The sequence below is a fragment of the Calypte anna genome, chromosome 5A (genome assembly GCF_003957555.1).
Source record: "Calypte anna isolate BGI_N300 chromosome 5A, bCalAnn1_v1.p, whole genome shotgun sequence".
Taxonomy (NCBI): domain Eukaryota; kingdom Metazoa; phylum Chordata; class Aves; order Apodiformes; family Trochilidae; genus Calypte; species Calypte anna.
The window spans coordinates 19,766,456-19,787,210 of record NC_044251.1 but is presented as its reverse complement, the minus strand read 5'-3'; the positions used below and the strand labels follow the sequence as shown (position 1 = coordinate 19,787,210).

General features: G+C 37.5%; 1 protein-coding gene across 6 annotated transcripts in view; it reads right to left on the bottom strand.

Annotated features, from left to right (window-relative positions):
- Positions 1–20,755, bottom strand: part of MIA2 (MIA SH3 domain ER export factor 2) — a 35,582-nt gene that overhangs the window by 5,529 nt on the left and 9,298 nt on the right. For 4 of the 6 annotated variants that reach the window (XM_030451804.1, XM_030451807.1, XM_030451805.1 and 1 more), the window contains 19 exons: positions 17,900–18,031; positions 16,038–16,059; positions 15,826–15,914; positions 15,356–15,427; positions 14,526–14,636; positions 14,143–14,214; positions 13,475–13,579; positions 11,117–11,239; positions 10,427–10,550; positions 9,735–9,781; positions 9,466–9,556; positions 8,389–8,527; positions 6,758–6,859; positions 4,863–4,923; positions 4,506–4,541; positions 3,487–3,554; positions 2,715–2,797; positions 2,229–2,360; positions 266–418 (listed from right to left, as the gene is read on the bottom strand). In XM_030451804.1, the coding sequence (XP_030307664.1) occupies positions 266–418; positions 2,229–2,360; positions 2,715–2,797; positions 3,487–3,554; positions 4,506–4,541; positions 4,863–4,923; positions 6,758–6,859; positions 8,389–8,527; positions 9,466–9,556; positions 9,735–9,781; positions 10,427–10,550; positions 11,117–11,239; positions 13,475–13,579; positions 14,143–14,214; positions 14,526–14,636; positions 15,356–15,427; positions 15,826–15,914; positions 16,038–16,059; positions 17,900–18,031 (1,762 nt within the window). Of the gene's footprint in view, positions 1–265; positions 419–2,228; positions 2,361–2,714; positions 2,798–3,486; positions 3,555–4,505; positions 4,542–4,862; positions 4,924–6,757; positions 6,860–8,388; positions 8,528–9,465; positions 9,557–9,734; positions 9,782–10,426; positions 10,551–11,116; positions 11,240–13,474; positions 13,580–14,142; positions 14,215–14,525; positions 14,637–15,355; positions 15,428–15,825; positions 15,915–16,037; positions 16,060–17,899; positions 18,032–18,994; positions 19,146–19,589; positions 19,789–20,755 lie in introns of those variants that run through there. The other 2 variants (XM_030451809.1, XM_030451808.1) reach the window with 2 other exon arrangements.

The following is a 20,755-nucleotide window of genomic DNA, read 5'->3' as shown; positions in this document are numbered from 1 at the left end:
AAAAATGATGAAACCAAGCAGCCTATTGTACACTGCTAGTACCAATACCTATTTGGAAGACAGCACAGAAGTAGTATAAGTGAAGTATACCACTCAAGAAGGAGGAAAAAACTACTATTAAAAAAATAAATAAACTTTTCAAGTACAGTTGCACATGCAGTTCCAAGGAAAATATTTCCTATTATTAATAAAAAAATACTTAAATACATACACTGCAAGTCAGTAACTCTATGGAAAAATGAAGTAGCTAAACATATTTTCATACCTGGTGGAGGCAGAATTATCCTATGGTCTCGGTCCCAAGGAGGAGACAGGGATCCAGTATCTGATGGTGGTCTGTGGGGATCAGTTAATCTATCAGAACTCAGTTCTCCTCTTTCATTACTAGCTTCATACATGGCAGTTGGTCCTCTGGATCCTAGTTGAAGAAATTAGATAGTTATTTACACAGGTATTTAAAATCTTCTATTATGGCTTTCTTCATGAAGTCTGCAAATAGTAAAATAAATCATGGAAGGCAAACAGTGTCAACATATGAGAGGTACACGGCTCCACAGGACTTTCCAGCTGTTTGCTGATGACCAGTTGTTTACTGGAAGTGCTTAAAAGTTTTATTTGGAGTTAAAAAGTCTTGGTAAGGGTGCAGACTAGAGCACCTGCAGTTTTAAAAATAACTTTAGGAGTTTCAGTTCATTTGTTTTATGAAGGCACTAGTTTGTCCAACTTATCTTCTCATTGCTAAAAAACCTGCTGCACAGGTTTCTGATCAAAATTGATCACAAGCAAACTAACAAAATCAGCACACAGAGTTTATCCCTTCATCGTAAGAAAATACCCACATTGTTCTAATTCTTCATTCAAGAAAAAAAAATAAGAGAAGACAGGTCAACACATAACCAAGTGAAAGAGAAACTGTAATGATGAGTGATTTTAGGATGTAGGCTTCCTTTAAAATATATTGAAAATTCTGGTATCAAATTATTACTCAACCTAAAATTTAGTGTCTTGTGCAAAGTGAGGCAAGCACTGTAATTGCTCTGTAGCTGGCACTAAGCATATTGTTTGCTTATCTGCCCAAGTTACATCAGTTCTCCATTGTGAAATGTGCATTACTTAAGGCTTTGCATAGTCTCTTTCCTTGCTAGTACTGCATCCTGAAATCCAGTTTTTATTCTTCCTCACCAGCATCAGCTGAGCTACAGTTTAAAGATACACTCAGTTTCATTACTTACTGTCTATACAAATAAATTTTGGCAGAGCTAGAGTTGAACATTCTATCTCAAGCTTTTCTGACTTAGAAAATTAATCAACTTTCTTTGGATATACTTTTAACAAAAAATAAAGTAAATGAGCAGTTCAAGAAGGTAAAAAATCAATGTTAATGAGCAAAATCTTTATAGAAGAGACATTTAGACAGAGTGCCCATGAAGTAAGTACATGTTTCATCAGGTGTAACAGTAGAAGCAAATTAAATAGTAGATTCTTTATCACCTGTAACAGATAGTGAACTCCATTCTACCGTTTATCTAGACTGCTTCCATCAACGTAAAAGAAAAAAATAAATGAAGAAACAGTGTTTTTCTTTCCTTACAACTCATGGCACCATGGCTTGCTTTCACCTACTTAATATCTGCATTTTACTCCTTACAACATTCCTGGCACCACTTACAACTAGTGAAGAAACTGTCTCCATGTATGATTGCCTCAAAACTTAGAACAAAGGAATGAAACAGTTAATGAAACAGTAACTTTCTAGTATGGTGAACCCCAATAAAACTGTCTGGTTTTTGTCTATATTTGACAACACAGGTACTCTCTTCTCTCACTGACTGTAGACCAATGAGATGGAAGTGGCAGTATTCTTTGTTTAGAAAACTAATCAACTCTTGTATACTTTAAAATCATAGATCTATTTCAGCAGAACTCCATTTGTTTAAAAAATAAAGTCTGGCTTTTCATTTCTCTGAATCTACACTTCTAAAGTAAATCCAATGACCAACCCACCAGTAACATCTAAATTATCCATTGTACGGTTACACTTTAGACAGCTTGAGAAGAACACTGAAAAACAGGAAGAGTTTGTCCAACTAAATTTGAAACAGAGTTTGACCAACTGAACTGGTCATTTTAATACTTTTTGTCACCAGCAAGAGGAAAAGGTGTGACAGGTTTGTAGTAGAGGAGAGAGAAATCCAGAGTAGATAAATTTTGAAGTTTAAGAATTGTACCTCTTCCTCCTCCTCCACCTGGAGGCATAGGTGAAAGCCTTAAAGGACCCTCCAATAAAGTTGGAGGAGAAAGAAAAGCTCTTGTTTCTGATGAAGGCCGGCCCATTGGTGAGGGTCCATAAGGGGAATGCTCTGGAACAGTTAAAACAAAATACTCAAGTTCACAATTTTTAGTTTAGCAAACTGTATAAAGTAATTAAACTTCTCAAGTGAAGTTTAAAATGAAATTGTATAGGTGAAATGAAAACTGTGCTCTAATTACTATGTGTATCATATTCCCAGACTACTCTCATTGATACTACAAAGGGTCCTAGTTTCAACAAAATACTCTGCATGACCTAGAATCACTTAAGACCCAGTTATTTTTTTAAATTACTGTTACACATATGGCCAAGACAGTTTTCAAACAATCATATATGTGATATCTCAGGAAACAAAACCATAAACCAAAACAATTAGGCTCTATTTTACAATTCAATACTGTACCTCTGCCAAATGGTCTAACTGGAACATCAAGAGCATAAGGATCTTTTTCTAAAAGGTCAAGTTTGAATTCTAATTCAGTTAATCTGCAAATAAACAACAAAAAAGTAGTAAATAACAAAGAAGTGCGAAAGTTTTACTGGACTGCACTGTTTACTACTAGGCTTTCTACTTAAAGGGTTCATGAAACAAGGTATTCTATTCCCTAAAAAAAAAAGAATGTCACAGAACTCTGAACTTAAGATTTCCTGGAGTATTTCCTCTGCTGCTGTACCTAAACTGTAATTCAGAAGTAGAATGTCAGATGTCACAGTGCCCAGACTCTTGTGAGTACTCTGAATTGCATTCCAAGTATCCCCTTCCATTACACCTAAAGGTTCCTCTCGACCACCACCACCTGATCAGTTAGGTCAATATTAACCTCTGAGATAAGCTGTCAAATCATTAGGTAACCCTGACATCCTACTTACTTCATACCTACTTACTTCAAACAAATAAAAAACCACCTCCTAAAACCTTTCAGTTCTAGTGCTACATTTTGCTTTTTTCATGAGATATTGCAATACATAACATAGTTCTTAAGGTCTTACTTTCTTGCATGCTGTCACTACAGGAATGCTCAAATAACTCACTCTTTCAGAACTCCAATGGAAAACTGCCCTGTTAGGGCCACAATCGATCAACATAGGTCTAGAAAACATTAAATTGCATAAATCCAAAACGTACTCACATGCCAAACTGCATTTACTTAGAATTAGATCAGGACTACACTTACTTCTGTCTGTTATGTGCGTTTTCTTTTTTTATATCATTGAGATGTCTTTCAGCTGCTCGGGCTGTGAGCTTTGGGGAGGGATTTAAAAATAAAATAAAATTAAAAAAAAAGCTTAGATATTGCTTTTTATTAATTGCTTCATAAAAGTGACAGGTCCAAGCTATCTTTTTCTATCTGAAGTGTATGGACTGTATTTTCACAAGATGTTAATTGTACATAAAGCATAAGAAGCAGATACACACATCACTAAATGGGATTAGCAGCACTACTACCCAAATTTCTGAGTGACGATAATGGCCTTTCTGAAGCTTCTTAAAACTGCAGAAATTAATTTCTTTTTGTGATAGTTGCTTGGAACCATCTACAGTATATTTACAAGATTTAAAGTCTCAAATCTTATATAAGACAGTTTTATTTTAAAATCATGCAGGTAAAACCTGAGACAACCACCATAAAACACCATGGCTTTTAACAGGATTCTGTCTTAAACAGACCATTCCATGAAACTGAAGAACGTATTAGTCAGAAGATATTTTAAAGCTTCCTCTTTGTAAAAAAGGTAAAAACAGATTTTGTAGCAGCATTCTTTGGAAGCTGTCAATGGAACATACTGTTCTCACAGGGCATAATGCCTTCTATTAGTAGATAAAGGGAGTGAAGTATGTCCAAGGAAAACATTAAAATGACATTGAAACAAGGCCAAAATCTTTTATTAGCAAAATGTCACATGCTTGTTAAATGTTAAGATGTTATTCCAGCAGATTTATTACTCTAGAAAATAGTATTATAATGTCATTCTACTGCACTCATACGCATCCAGCTTAATTATCCCACTATTTTATGTGGTAGAAGTAGTTTTAACATGCTTTTTTGTGTTTCTGAAAGAACTTAATGTTTAAAGGTGACAAGTTAGAGTTAATTTTGGCTTGTTTTAATGAGAAACAAAAAAGTGATAATGCAAGGTATGCAAATCACAGAAAAGGAAGACACACAAAGTTAATACAGCACTTGGAACTTACCCAATTATCATGAGCTTTTTTCTCATGTGAAGTAATCTGTGAAAAAGATTAATTAGATCATTATTCATCTAAAAAAGAAAATTAAGACTGCATATATGCTCTTACTTGTAAATTTAATGTGTGGGTTATTTATTCTGAGACATCTAAAATTTTAACTTTCTAATAAAGTTAACTGGTGATCTCTGCAATGAAACTGTTAGTTGAAACCAGACGGCATTGAGAAGAAAAAAAAAGGAAAAAAATCTATCCAACAAAAGCAAGCCATATACAGTATCACAACCTAACTGAAAGTGTTATTTCAGTTGAAGTAAAATCCCTCCTACTTCCCATCAATGCTAAGTAACACAAAGCACATACCTGATTCTGGTAAGAACGAATGGTTCGTTCCAGCTCTTCCTCAAGATCCTTTGCTCGCTGCCTGTAACAGGATTTATTATGATATATGACACTGTAATAAAGTGTGGTGGCAACTTATTTTCAATACAGTAAACACAATGCTAATCATAAGGCATAATAATACAGACTTTTTTTTTAAAAATGAAAGAAAGAATTGCCACTCAGGCCCATGGAAAAAAAAACAAAGCAGCAGTGGAACTTCTGGGCCCTAGATTAGTACAAACAAGAATGTAAACAAAATAATAGAACCAAAACATCCAACATCCCCCCAATTTTTCAGTGGTCTGCAATATGTTTCTAATATGAAGGACATCCCTCCACATATGCTCTAACAGCCAGCAAACATACTAGTATGGCTTGGAAGATCATGCTGTTACAGGCTACAACCATCAGTCCTGAGTGATGGTCACTTGTACTAAGTTACTTCAATAAGGTTAAACAAGGGCAAATGTAAGATCCTGCAGCTGTGGAGAAATAACCCCACTTACCAGTACAGGTGAGGGGCTGACCTGTTAGAAAGCAGCTCTGTGGAAAAAGACCTGAGAGTCCTGATGGACAACAGTATGACCCTGAGCCAGCAATGGCCAAGAAGGCAAGTGACATCCTGAAGTGCATCAGCAAGAGCACAGCAAGCAGGTGCTTGCTCTGGAGGGAGGTTATCCTCCCACTCGACTTGGTCCTGGTGAGGGCCCATCTGGAATACTGTGTCCAGTTCTGTGCTTCCCAGTTCACAAAGGCCAAGGAACTACTGGAGAGACTCCAGCACAGAGCCACTAAGATAATTTGGAAGCTGGAGCAACTACCACACAAGGGAAGGCTGAGAGCTGGGTCTGTTCAGGCCAGAGAGGAGGAACTCATCAATGCTTATAAATATCAAAAGGGTGGGTATCAGGAGGATAGGACCAGACTCTTCTCAGTGGTATCCAGTGAGAGACAAGGGGCAATGGCCACAAACTTCAACACAAGAAGTTCAACCTACATATGAGGAAAATCTTCTTTACTGTAATGGTAACAGAGATGGATGCCACTTTTGCTGCCAGCTGCCCTGTGCAGAACTTCTCTAGGCTCTACATTTTCAGCAGGCTGGGCAAAAATACCTTGTTTCATTATACTCCATTAGCAATAATAACAATCTCTTTAAAGATGTCTCCAAAGTTCATGTTCTGAGTACATCAAGATGAGTTCTGTCCTCCTGTATGAATACTGAAGAATGTCTAACTTTACATTCTAGAGAAAGGGAAGATTGCTGATGGTGCTCTTCAGAGTCAATACTCCCATAAACATCGAAGGAAGATGAGGAGTATGTGTTACAGATTGAAGAATTGTGCCATAGTCTGAGAAACCACAGAAACAAACCAGAAGTACACCGTGTAACACAAACCAGAACAAAGCAGTTAAAACAGCTACAGAAAATACTCCCACATCACCGAATTTTAGTACAGGATTTCTAAACAACCATACTGTGTGAGAAGCTTAGAGATACAGAAATAGACTACTATAACACAAACATATTAGCATCTATAGGAAAACTGAACATTGCATTTATTTCACAGTATTCTCTTAACTTCCTATTTTTGTCTCTGTTCAAAGGGACCTTGATTTAAGACCGATTGCTACCAATTCATTAAAACTAATGTCAATACAACTACCATTCAAATGGAAGAAAAGCTGCTAGTGATCTTCCATACTCAGATTTTTAACAAAGAAAAAAATCCCTTAGTGTGTAATACTACACACAAACAAAACAAAGACAGTGGAAGAAAAGACTTTCACTTAGACTGGTGTTTTTATCAATTTTCCATCACATTTTGTTCACTTTGCAACAAATGACTGCAGCAACTAAGATCTGTAATTACCTGTAGCTGTTTAGTTCTTCAGCAGCATGATTAATTTTTTCATCTACTTTAGAAAGCTTTTCTTCCTTCTGTAGGCGTTCTCTCTCTTCTACTGTCAGCTTCCTTTAGGAAAAATCAAAAGCTATCACTAATTCTGTTTGAAGTCAACAATTCTGTAGTTGGTCTGCCAAGAAGATCTTCTCCAACTATTTAGGCACGATGAATACACAATATTTATCCAGATAAGAGTTTTGTAGGCAACATATGAAGTGGCCTAAATAGCATGCTTGTATTCATATTAGTTTATTCTGTTAATTTTTTATATGAAACCATTAGATTATCACTATTCCTAAAAGGAATTTAGAAGACAATCCATATTCAAAGACTATTTCACTGGGGGGGAAAGCCACCATAAATCAAATAAAACAAACTAAAAACCAAACCTCTTTTCAACCCAATCTTCATTTACCACTTTATTTCCCTTGTTTGAACATAACTGGCTTTTTAAAAGGTTCCTTGTTAATATCAATAGCCTCCTATATTTTGCTCTCTCATCATGTCAGCTTCTCCCCACTCCTTTTTGCTTTTTCTAAAATGTTTGCTAGGGGTCACACATTTGCTGAGCTTCAGAGTGGTATTTTTAAGTATCATCCACACAGTCTGCTAACATTTTTCTTTTCTAACTGCCCATCAAGCTTCTTTTTAGTAGATTCCTTTCCACTTCTCCCCGGCCTTTTCTAAGATCAAACATTTTATGTAGTGGATTTCCACATTTTGTTACAGCTACAAAGGTGCCAAATATCTGTACATTTATACTACACAGCATGTTACTAAAAGTTAATACATTAAAAAGGTCCCATGCATTGCTCTAGCAGAGGATCAGTATTTGTGCTGCTTCTCTTACTGCCTTCCAGATTATGTCTGCTCCTTGAAGAAACAATTTCTGGCTAAAACAACTGTAATCTTGCCATCGTGCCCTCAACCCCTTTCTGCCCCATCCACACACATACTTCTCAAGGTTACTACATGCCCAATCCCATTCTAACCAATAGAAAATCATAATCCCTACTATCATCCTGAGTATAAGGCAGATGGTCCAGCTCACCACATTCCTGGTGAGAAAAGCCTGATGCACAGGGGTTCTGGTGTTGCTGACCTGTAATAGTTAGCTTGCCTGTGTTTCAACTCTAAACTCAGTTTCATACAGCATTACTCCTCTGCTTATATTACTAGCTCTCTCTACTATACAGAAATACACCTCACAGTTAAAGCATCTACTGATTATCTTTCAGCAATTTTGATAGCTGCATTACACATCTTAGTTTAAAAAAAACACAAAACAAACAAATCAAGCTTTCATTCTGGGAAATAAGGTGGGCAAAGCTAGAAAGTGTGTTACCTTTTGTTTTATTTTTACTTTAGCATTTGCTAGTGGAAAAGTCCTAAAATAATATACCACTACTTTCAAGAAAACAATTTCTATAATATTACTATGATCACAAATATAAGTGAAGTTGTAATGTAACAGGATCTGCGTAATTCAGAGAACTCTGAAAAGAGGTATTCAAATTTTGAACAATTTTCAGTCCCCCAAACCATAGGGTTACATTCAAATCAAACAGTAAGCATTGAATATAAAAAGGAACCAGTACCTGTGTAGTTTCATTTCATTTTCTTGATAAAGCTCAGTCATTACTTTAAGTTTCTGCTGAAGCTTTTGAACTTCACTTTCAAAACATTCATTTTCAGACTGCAAGGAAGCTTGTTGACTTTGAAGGTTTTCTATACGTTCTGCCAAATTTAAAGATAATTAGGTATGTACAGCACACACTTAACAAAAAAATTTATGATATTTTAGTATGGAAAAAGTCTGTAAAAATATTTGATTCTATTCTATTTAATATTAGCAATAACATGTTAATATATTTCAATAAACTATACAAACTGAGAAGCAGTATCGGTTTTGATGGGAAACGAGCAACTCCTCTTTCTATATGCCACAAAGTACAGTTCTGAGCATGCATCACGTGCTAGCATAAAAGGTCAGTTTAAAATACCATCAAAAACTGAAAAATTCTGTTTTACAGAGCATTTAATCACCCAAATAACAAAACACAGTACATTCAAATGTGACAGCTACTCTGCTGGCTGTTATCTATGAAACCAATAGCTAATCCCAGGCTTTAATTTGAATTAACAGTAGCAGTGTTTTCTTTTCATAAGGCTTAATTCACTATGTCCTACACAGCAAAGGAAAAAAAACAAAACAGGGCAAGTTGCTTTTAGGTTCAATTCTTCAAATGTAGATTTTAAGACATTCTGAGCTTGCACCCATTACAAGCATATTACATTTAAACTACCATTTTTAATAGATGGTTTTAAAATTTGTATTAAAACTTCACTGTTTCATGCCCAGTAATTATGTAAAGAAGGTAATCCATATATTAGCATAATTTTTCCCATACATTTTAAGATTCTGTAACTGTTAAGTTATAGAATATTCCAGAGTACAACAAAATTTGCAAATGATACTTTAGCAGCTTCACTTGCTTTTTCCTCCAAAATACTTGAAACAGCTAAGCAACTTAATCTCAAATTGGCATTTTAAAAATCAAACAGAGCTTTTAATGGAAACTTAACTGAGCTTTTACTTCTAGCAATGCTTACAGCCTGTAACATTATTTTACAAAAGCAGCATCTTACTAATCATAAAGGCAAAACAACATTACCTGTCAGTTCTCCTTTAGCTTTAGTTTCATCAGACAGTTTTGAATACATTTGATCTCTTTCTGCTTCCAGGGTTTTTAAGCAAGCATTTAACTACAATAAGAATTTTTAAAGATGAGCTTTAAGATTACCAGAAACTGCATGCCTGCAAAATTATCTTATTAAATATTAAAAGACACTGAACTGTGATACTACTATGTATATGCTATACATTGCACGTATTATGTCTAGTGCCCCCCCTTCCTTCCACAAGTTTCTAAAAATCACATACCTTTGCAGCATAGATCAATTTCTTTACAGTTCGTTTTTGTTGATCATCTAATTGACAGAATAGAATAATTTGTCACTTGAAAAGCACAAAAAAGTTTCTGACAGAGCTTACTTCTATTATTTTTTTTAATAAAAAAGCAATGCCCAACATACCATGACAGGCATAGCTTAGAGGGAAGGGATATGCCTATATTCTAATGCTTGGTTTGTCAATGCTTATGCTAAAAGAGATGCTGAATACACACTGGAAGATTTACTGGGATGTGCCCAATGGTATAATCAGCAACAGCATAAAAAGAAGCTGCAACAAGGAAAAGGAAAAAGAAAGGCTGTCCTGTGCTGCCATTTTAAAGGGACCTACATCAGCACCCCTCTGATTTCAGTGCTACCATACTGCCTACAAGCAGTAACACCTGTGTATAAGGAAGATGAAATTATGCTCTAAGGACCCACAGTGCTGCTGCTGGGAGGTGCTCCAAGGAGAAATTAATGCAAGGTTACTACCTAAAAATGTTTGAGAATCACCACTTAATACAAAGCATTAGTTAACTGTCTGAGGTTAACAATATTAAGGTGAGTTTTAAAAATCCAACTTCTACAAAGTTAATATTTCAACTTGCCTAAAAGTTTCTTGGCCCTGTATTTCTAAAACAACTATTAAATATTAAAGATAGGAAGCTACACAAGTCATACCTAAGGGCTCTCCATTCTCTGTTTCACACTTTATATCTATGTCCCAGTGATTATCTTCAGTGTCATCATCTTCTCTTATTGCTGAACTCCAGTCCTTCATCTTCAGCAAGTACTGGATCAGTGACTACGAAAAAGCCCCCACAAAACAAACAGCAAAACAAACACAAGTAATGAAAATGAAGTTACCATTACAATTACTTTTTCACAATTACTGTTCTTAGTTTTCTTAGCAGATTAAATGAGCTCCATATACAGGATTCTGTATGTCTGGTATTTTTCTATTAAAACATACACCTGCAGGTCAACAGGTATGCCCTGTAAAGACTTTTCAAATAGCTCGGTACTTTTAGATCACCAAGACTTTTCACATAGCATATTGTACATACATATAACAATACACTCCAAACTCCTGCACTCCAAATTAAAAACAAACAATACTTTATCAGCGGTAAAGGATTTTTCCTTATTTAACATGATGGCTTCCAAGACTATCACACTGCTCCACTGTGATGCTAAGCAACCCTTTTTTGCTTAGTAGGAAACATGACATTAGAGGATGGAGACAGCAAACAAAACCCCAGAACAGCTTAATGCATATTAAGACAACAAAAGGTTTTTAAGGCTTTCTTGAAATTTAAGGATTAGCATCAATCTGAGTAATGTGATTCAATGCTAGCTATCATAATTTACCTTTACTTCACTCTCTTTATTTTTCAGTACTTCTTCTATATCTGCTTTAGATGATTCAAACATCTTAGTTTGTTCATTTAGTTCACCAAATCGTTCACCCCATCCTTCAGCTTCTTGTAAAAGCTAAAAAGGGAAATAACAATTCATCACGATTGGCTATTGCAACCAAAACTCAAGGATGTATAGTACTTGAGTGTGTTATGTATATTATCTATAAATAAGTAGAATTTTAAGCTCAGATCCATCAGTAGAAATTGACAGAGATAGACTGCAAAACAGTTAAACCTTGAAAGTTGAAAATTAAGGCTTCTGCATTATTGTCCAGTTGTTCTACAGTAGCTCTTCACTGTAATTAGTTGTTAGGGTATTGTACCACATTTATAAGTACTGTTCAGTTAATACTACACTCAGTTTAAAAACATTGATGTGACAATAGCAATGGTAACAGCTACAAACACTGGCAAAGGGAAAGGAAAATATTCATTCCCCAATATGCATGCACTTATGAAATTCTACCTGTCTTTTCAACCTAGAAGAGGTTGGTTAGGTAAGGGAAATCAGGAAGATTTTTAGAGAGCTATTTAAACTCTCTAAAAAACTTCCTTGCAAAACTGTATTATTTATCCTACTCCCCTCCATACTTCTTAAAGTAATTTTTAAAATTTATTTTTTAAAAGCTTCCCCATTATAGAAAGTCACAAAAACTCTACATAATCAACACCTACTAGTATCTATCTTTGTCATTTACTGTGGTTAATGAAAACGACTGGAAGATTCCAAGGTTACATTTTACAGACAACCCCTCATAAAATCTCATTTCACAAAAATACTTTACAGCAGGAAAGGGATTAATACACTTCAGCACCAGTTCATTAAAACTAACTACTGCAATGTATTAACTAATCAAATCATGCCTTCCTATTGTGAGAATGAAACTGAACTGATGCAAATTTCTGTTAAGACAAAAATATGCAGCGCAAAAACATGGAATACAGTACCAAAAAAACCTGTCTTGGTGTCTATCAAAAAATTGCTTAAAGTTGCACAACAGCCGACAAATTTAAAAGCAGTACAGAAAGGAGTAACTAGGTTGAGAAACAAGGTAACAGCCAGTTATACTAAAGAAAAACAAAACCAAAAAAACCAAAGCAGAAAACAGCAAGCAGGGGAACTGCCATGCAAATAGACAAATGGGACTGAACACTACTTCTCAAAAATATGCTAGAAGGCATAAACCAAAGTGTGACTCGAGCTGGATAGACCCCACGTGGCACAAAGCTGCACCCTTCAAGCAGTAAAAGCCATCATGCAAACTACATTTTTGCAGATGAAACAAAAATACTCTTTATGCTAATACTGCTCAGAAGACATACGCAGGCAACTACTTGTATCAGTAAATGTCATCTTCAAAGGGCAGCTAAACATTAAGAGATTCTTTTCTCATGGAGCCTAAGAGAAAATAAACTGACATGCCTTTATATACCTATAAAGATTTCAATAAAGAGAAAGAGCAAGGATTTGCAATAAGCTAAAGCATTATATATTTCTAATGTTCCTACAAAAAAAAAAAAAAAAAAAAGCACAGAAAGTTTGGAGTTTATTAACAGTTCCCTTGTTCAAACTAAAAGGCCCAATCCTCACTCTGGCACATCAGAAATCTGAGACAGCCCATCTGTTATCATGTTTAAACTATCATATGCCAGAAGTCTATGACCCATTAGTGCAAATGGACAAAGAAAAGAAGTACTCTAGTTTCTGTGAAGAAATAACACTTTCGTTACCTTTTGTGCATAAGTGAAATTCCATCTTTAAAAAAGAAAAAAAGGATACAGATATTCTAATATAATAAGCTAACTCAAATGCTTACAGCAATCTCTAAAGAGAATCCAATTTTCAAAGCATATATTTTCTCTCGTTACTAGGCTTCATCAACTCTTATCATATTATTTATCTAGAAACCTAAGTTTATTACATCCTGGGAGTTGTTTTTACTGACTTCCCTGGTTTTGCTTGATGTAAAGTGATTGCCTGCAAGACGTAGACTAACTGTCAGAACTTGGTGTAAGATAATACTAAGTATTATTTTTAACCATAATTTTTACCATATGCTCTCTTTCTCACTGAACACTATGCATGTTTCCCCACAAACTCTAATTATTCAATTTCTTTGAAAACAGGACTATTTTGGACAAAGCTATTCCAACATAAAATAAAGTCATGTCCTCTTCCTCATTCCATTTACTAGAAAACGTTTGTTAATATGGGTCTTGTGTGGAGGATGAGCTCCTTGGGGAAATCACATTTCCATATTATCATAAGAAAATACAGTATTCCTAAGGATAACTAGGAAGAATGTACCTGTTTCTCACTTTCCTGGAGATGGCAGTTTTCATCTACTGCATCTTGAACAGAAGTCTTCAGTCTCTCTGTATTAATCTGATATACCTTTAGGGTGGACTTGGTCTGAGTGAAACAAAAAAGTGTGTTGTTCAACAAGAATGGGTGAAGATCATGATGGTACTATTGAACCTAATCGTAGGTGTTCTAGCTGAGCTATATATAGAAATGCAAAATGGTCTGGCTTGGAAGGGGCCTGAAAGATCATCAATTTTCAAGTCCCCTGCCATGGGAAGGGACACCTTACACCAGAATAGGTTGTCAAAAGTCCCCTCCAACCTGGCCCTGAACATTGCCAGGGAAGGGGCATTCACAACTGGATATGTATTCTCACATCTTCCCTACAATTTCAACAGGTTTTGCTGATTACAGTTTTGCAACACTGTGGACTAAAAGGGCAAAAAAGAACCCAGACAAGATAACTGTATTTCCCAATAAATGCCATTCACTGTATGAAATTCAAAGTTGCTAAATCAAGACATACAAAAGCACCAAGTATAACAAAGTCTTTTCATTTACACAGCGTATTATTCCTTAACCCTTGATGGAGAAAATATTTACAACTAACTACGTGGAGAACAGAGAAGTTGCAACGACTGGACAACAGAAACTATGAGTATCAGACTTACCTCATCAATTTGTGACTGTATAGATTTTGCTTCGTTCTCTAAAGACTCCAATCTCTTCTGAATTTCAGTCACCTGAAAATTATTTTTCATTAAGCTTCTTCCACTGATTTGAATGAAAAGGTCTAGGCAACTAGTAGTTATTCTAATTTTCAAACAAGAGAAGGTCCTACTGCCTAACCAGTAAAAATAGCTTTTCTTCAAGTATTTTCCTTTATGGGTGTCATTTTTCTCATATGCTACAGGCAGTATGAGGGGAGACAAAGCAGGAAATTTAGTTTTTATTTAAAAAAAATCTAAGTGAATAGTCTGTCTTCTCCACAAATAAGGGTTTTTTTTGTGGATTTTTTTAATAGTGACAAAGATAGGATTCTACTTCTTCTTACCAAGTTATCGTTTTCTGATTGCTTAGATTTTTCATCTTCCAGTTCTTTTTCTAGGTTCTCTATCTCTTGCTTGAGTTCCAAGTTTGACTTGTTAAGTTTTTCATGTGCTTCCTGTATCAAGTTGTTTTGACAGTTAATATAAAATATGACATTAATTACATATGAAGACAACAAGTATGTTTTAAATATGACAGCAAAATACATTTAACAGATTTCACTGTAAAGCACTCAAGGATAAATCTCAAAGCACTCTAGAGACTCTTGCACGTTAATACAACCTGTAACAGCTCTAGAGGATAGAGTGAAATAAAGCCATGTGCTTTTTTGTTACAATATACAGAGATTATAAGGTATTTGATTTACTTTTTTTGGACTCTTAAAAATATATTCAAAGTTTGAGGAATATAAATGATGCAGTGGTAGTTTTGTCTCCAACCGTGCTCCAGCAGCCTACAGACTATATTTAAATTAAACCACATGCAAGAAGAAAAATATTCATGCACTATTCTCTCCACCTGAAAAAAAGAAACTTTTTTTTTTAATTAAATATTATCTAATTTGCCATTTGCTCTCGTATTAATAATTTTTAGTGATTTGTTACATACACTTATCTTAAATGACTTGCTTCAATGTCGTTTTAAGTAACCCAGGACTAAAATAACAACACTGTCAATTAATACAATTAGGGGGATTTGGGGCTTTTTTTTTCTCTCTCTTTTTTTGTTGTTGATTTTTGCATTTCAGTTTTGTTTTGGTTTTCAATACGGGGAACATATTCCTGAAACACTACCTCACACTGTTAAAAGAACAATTTCCTTCTATGTTTTTACCTCAAAAAAGTATGCGTCTGTTGACTCTTTCATAATATTATCATCCTTCAGAGACAATTCTAAATCTTCAAACTGAAAAGGAAATACTTTATGTGAGAATGTATGTAAAGAACTGCTTAAATAATAGCATTTATTTATGATGCTTGAGTCTGAAACATAGCTACCACCTCAATATTTAAAAATGCATCTCACTGTGAATCAGGGAAGTCTCAACTCTAACAGATTATCCCAGCGTCACAGAACAAAGACATTTTAAAGCTGTTTCCAACAAAATATACTGAATCAAGAATAAAGGCAGAATTTGCTAACACCTTAATTGTACTTAAAGACACTAACAGGAAAAAGTGTTTGAAGAATCACTTTAAAAGGTTTTAAAATATCAAACTTATCTCAAAGCAAGATGTTTAAGTGTTTGGTAAATTGAATGCATTTCTGTGACACATATGAAAGCAATAAATGAGGACCATTACCTCTTTTTTGCAAAGGCTCAGTTTTTCAAGAATTTTACATTTGTCTTCAACTAGTTCAGAAATTTTATTGGCAAGCTGCTTTTCCCTTCCTAAGAAGAGAAAGACAGTTAAGTGTTGCAACACCCGAATTGTTAAAAGGAGAAAAAGAAAAACAAAAGAAAGTAAAACAAAAAAGTTATACTCCAAAGAAACAGTATGAAAAATATGCTTACCTACATAAAGTCGACTTCTAACCTGAAATAAAAAGAACAGATATTGAAAACATCTGATCAGTTACTTTTGCATAGGCTCTGAAAACTCAGTCTTTTAAGCTATGGTTCCACAATCACTTTAACCATGGAATTTAAAGGAATGTAACTACAAGCTGCAGTTAAAAAATGGGCAATTGCATTCTCTGCTCTTACCCCCTCTGTGACTGTGTATTTCCACTATTCTTCCACTCTAACTAAACAGAGAGAAGAGGGCAAATCTGGCTAGTTTTCACCTGGATCTCTTTCATAACACATAACCATGACTGCCAACTCAAAGTGGCAGTGGACATGCACAGCCAAAGGAGCAGAAAATTGTAGGGAGAGGGAAGCTCCGTGTGCCAGCTCAGGCTTCATTTTCTATGAGGTAAAAACCCCATACATGTCAAGACAACAGTTAGAACTGCAATAAGGGTATATTTGATAGGTATCCTAACAAGATACAGCTCAGACAAAGCAGCAGCTGCTACATGGGGTCTAGTTCCCTAGAATCAAAATCTACCAAACTGAGACAAAATCTGTTACAACTGGTCTGCAAAAGCAATGCAGGACATGGATGAACCTCCCAAAAACTTTATCACACAGCATTCCTCTAAAGGCTGGGCCTGAATCATCTGCCTAACATATAACAGGTCCCTCAAATTTTCTGAGTTTCCTCCTAATTTAAAGCCACAGGATGGCCAAGGTGCCCAAGTAATGGAAAAAGGAAAAAAAGTCAGAAGCACCCCTTTTCCTATCTCCCAAAAAATCCAAAACTGAACACAATTACTTTTGAGTAACTATCAACTCTCCAAAGAGCAGTGAGCACAGATGTGATGACAGAAAAAGCTATCAGTAATTTCCATAACATCCAATGCCTTAGTGACACGTACAGAAAAACTATATTAGAGCTAATGCTTTACTGATTCCAGCTGAAATGCCTCTTTCATACCACCTAACAAGAAGAAATGGCCCAAATTACATACATTAGCTTAAACATATTCAATCTCACTGCTGGAAAGGTGGCATTTTTCTAGTTTTAATTTTATGTTGGAACCCTAAACATCCAATTGCTTTTACCTGAATAATCTGAACTGCTATGCAATCTACACCTAGTATCAAAGTTACATTGTCAATTTAAAAGTATGCAAAAACTGAGAAGAAATTTAGAGTACTGGATTACAGACACTGAACCTATTTCTTTAGTAGGGAGTATGAAGAGCAGCTGTTATTACTAAGATCTTTACTTAGTCATAAAAGAAGACAATGCTTACCTCAAAAATATAATCTGATTAGTGTGTTAAAAGGTTTCACTACTGCATTTCCCAAAGTCATCAGCTTAGTGCTCACAAACAGCACAAAGAAAAACTGGTTCTTTGTTCCGATAAACAGAATCAAGGTCCTTGTCCAAAAAGTTCTAACAGGCTTCCCTGGATGGGAATCTATCTGGACTGCTTTTGCCTACAATTACCTTGAAAGACCTGAGCTGGCCCGGCTACATAGCCACTGCAGTCATGGAGATACCAATATGCATAGTGGTACATACGCTCTAGGGAAGACCTCTGCATCCTGAGGAAATAACTTAAGGGCTTACTTTGAAAGTCAGTTTTAGAAATTAAAAATGGAAGGAAAAAGAAAGCCTTTCTACAGTGAGTTTCATTGTTTCTGCCAACAGTCACACAGTACACATTCAAATGCTTACTGTCTTGGCAAAACAGACTATTTCTCTTTTAGAGATACTCTAAATTCAATCACAATAGATTTATAACTCAGGAACATGATGTATCTCAAACAGAATAACAATTTGATTTTAAAACAGTAATGCACTCTACATATTGAACACTTACTGATTGGTAACTTCTATACAGGAACAAGAGAACTGTAAAGGCTCCAACAATGCTAGCACAAACCACTATTTCCCATGGGAAACCATACAGATCAGGACCAGGTCTTACATATTCAGGCAGTGAAGCTACAGCCTGAAAAATAAAGTAAAAAGCTTCAACTAAAAGAGGTTAATATTTTCAACAGAAATAGACATTACATGTTGATTTAGTTTACTTCCACTGCTTATAGCAGTTTGTACACCTATTTTTTTCCCCGAAACTCTGAGAAAATGGTTAAAAGAAGCCTTTGTTTCTTAAGTTATACATTTACCAAGGAAAGAAAAAAAAATTCAAAAGTTCCAACAACACATGATGAGATCTCGATAAAGCTCTAAAAACTTTTCAGTACGGTAAATCATTAGTTAGGGTAAATTCTCCTTTGAACTGCCTATATGTTTCACTGTTAGAAGAATCAATACTTGTAAGTATTTAATGATTTGCTGGCATAACAATTCTTCGGTAGAAAAACCTGCTCAACCAATTTCTTGTTAGAATAACATTGAACAGAGCCCACGATTTAGCACAATTTAAACATTCACATCTTATCTGTAAACGGATACCACTATTTTCTCAAAGATCTAACCTGCCTAACGTTGCTCACAGGGGCTACCAGAGACCGGTGTTTAGGAACGTGTTACCGTGCACCGAACTCTTAATCTCGATTTCTGCACTAAACCGGCCCGACGGTCCCCGTCTCAAGCCAAGAGGGGTGTGCGTGTGTGTGCCAAAGCAGGAGCTGTTCGTTTCACCGCTCTGACCAGGACCTCCGCTACTCTGGAAGAACCGAGCAGCTTCCGCGGCATCCCGCGGCCCCGGAATGACCCCGGTCCCCAGCTCTCGGCAGGCTGCCGGGCTCCGGGCACATGCCGGCGAGGCACAGTCCGGATCCACGCCGTGCACGGGGCTTGTGCCGCAGCCGTGCGCCCCGGCGCGGCTCCGTTCCCCTCAGAGCCGAGGCCCCCGACGCCCCCGGCAACGCCGCTTCCCACGTCAAGGCGCCGCTGCACAAGACCCCGGCACTCACGGGTGTCCGCCAGAGGGGAGCCCGGCACTCACCCTGCGCGCCCCTTCCAAGACCACCCCACAGTAGCGCTCCGCGCTCTCCCGCAGGCCCAGCCACAAGCTGGCGGTAGCGACGTCCACAGCATTCCCGCGGCCGCCGGCAGCCATCTTACCGCGGCAGCGGCGGCACGACCCACCGCCGCGCGGCCCCTTCCGGCTCGCGCGGCCTGTACCACCGCCGCGGAGCGTGGGGGGAGCAAAAACCAATGCGGCCGCGGGAAGAGGGGGAGACACCGCGGGTACAGGTGGGAGCAGCCGGGGGGCTGTGGGCTGTACCACTGCGTCGTAAGGGGGGGCGGGGAAGGTGAGAGAGCAACGGTAGTACCGGGCCTCTGGGAACGGCTTCTGGAGGCAGGCGCGCCTCAGGGGTGCGCTCTCCTCGGTGCTGCGGGCCCATGGAGCGGCGGGGCTCCGGGACCTCTCTGCCCAGACCCTCACCTTCTCATTACGCCCGCAGGCGGGCAGGACCGACGGCTCCCCTCAGCGTACGGCCGCCGCCACCCCCGGTTCGTCCTCCGGTAGGGACGTGGCCCTTCTGGCCATCAACCTACTCGTATTCCTCCTTAAAGTTAAACGCAGGGAAACTCACCTCCCCGCGGGCCTCTGCTGTCTCCATCTGTACCCGCGCAGCAGCCCCAGGGCTTTACAGAAATAAAACTGAGCTAGATCCCTGGCGAGAGGCCTGGCCCTGGCATTGCCACCTCCGCGCTCCTCTTCCCAAGCAGAGAGCCCGAGCGGGCACTGCTCTGGCCGAGAGGGCGGGGATGAGGGGCGGGCAGGCAACAGGTGGATCAGCGGCCGCCCGTTCTTGCGCCAGGGGCCGAGGCGGCGGGCAGACCGGAGCGAAAAGCGCCGCGGCCGCGTTCTGCTGGGGAGCAGCAGTTTAGTCGGGTTTAAACCAGGAGACTTGCCGCTGGGTTCTGGCTTAACAAGTGTTCGTACCGGAGCTGCCGGTACACTCAAGTAGGGGAAAATGTGAGAAACGGTAGCTGCAGGGGCACACAGTTTCCACCTCCTTCGCTAGGACTAGCTCTAGCTTTGTTTTTTATATATACATGTATATATATATTATTTTTCTTAACATGTGCTTAACTACACTTTTTAAAAAACATACATTGGCTCATTTTTCACAATTCAAGATGATCGATAAGCCTGAGAAGCTGGTACCACCTAATAGACCGTGATGGATGAAGTGACTTTAGCAGCTGCATCAAACAATGCATGAACGAGTTTGGCCATAGCAGTGAACTATCAAGGACCACTGAAATCCAGGCTGGTTCATGAGAGATAAAAGCCCCTGAGTTTGCACCTCCTAGGCTGCATTTTAGCCATAATCTATGTAAGTGCATAGGAAATCAGGAACAAATTTATGTGGTTCTTAAATTTCAATTACCCAACCTAAAGAAAGCCAAAGTAAAGTACCAAAATTAATTAATTTTACTATATGCCACTTTGCCTGATACTACTCTTCTGTTTGTTGGGCACAGTGGAACACCATCTAGCTTTTCTCACATTCCTCTGGCAGCATTGTTTCTTGTAAAGTTATATCCAGTGAGGTCTACTTTCACTCTGTCCCTGCATTTTGATATTTAAGACATCCCCATAAAAACCATATTGCCATTTTGTATTTTATATATTTGCTTAGAAAAGTCTTTTTGATGCAATTATGAACAATGGGAATCTTTGAGAATCAAGGCTTTAAATTACTTTTTTAAAAAGTAATTTTTAAAAGCCTGCCTTTCTTTCTTCCTTCCT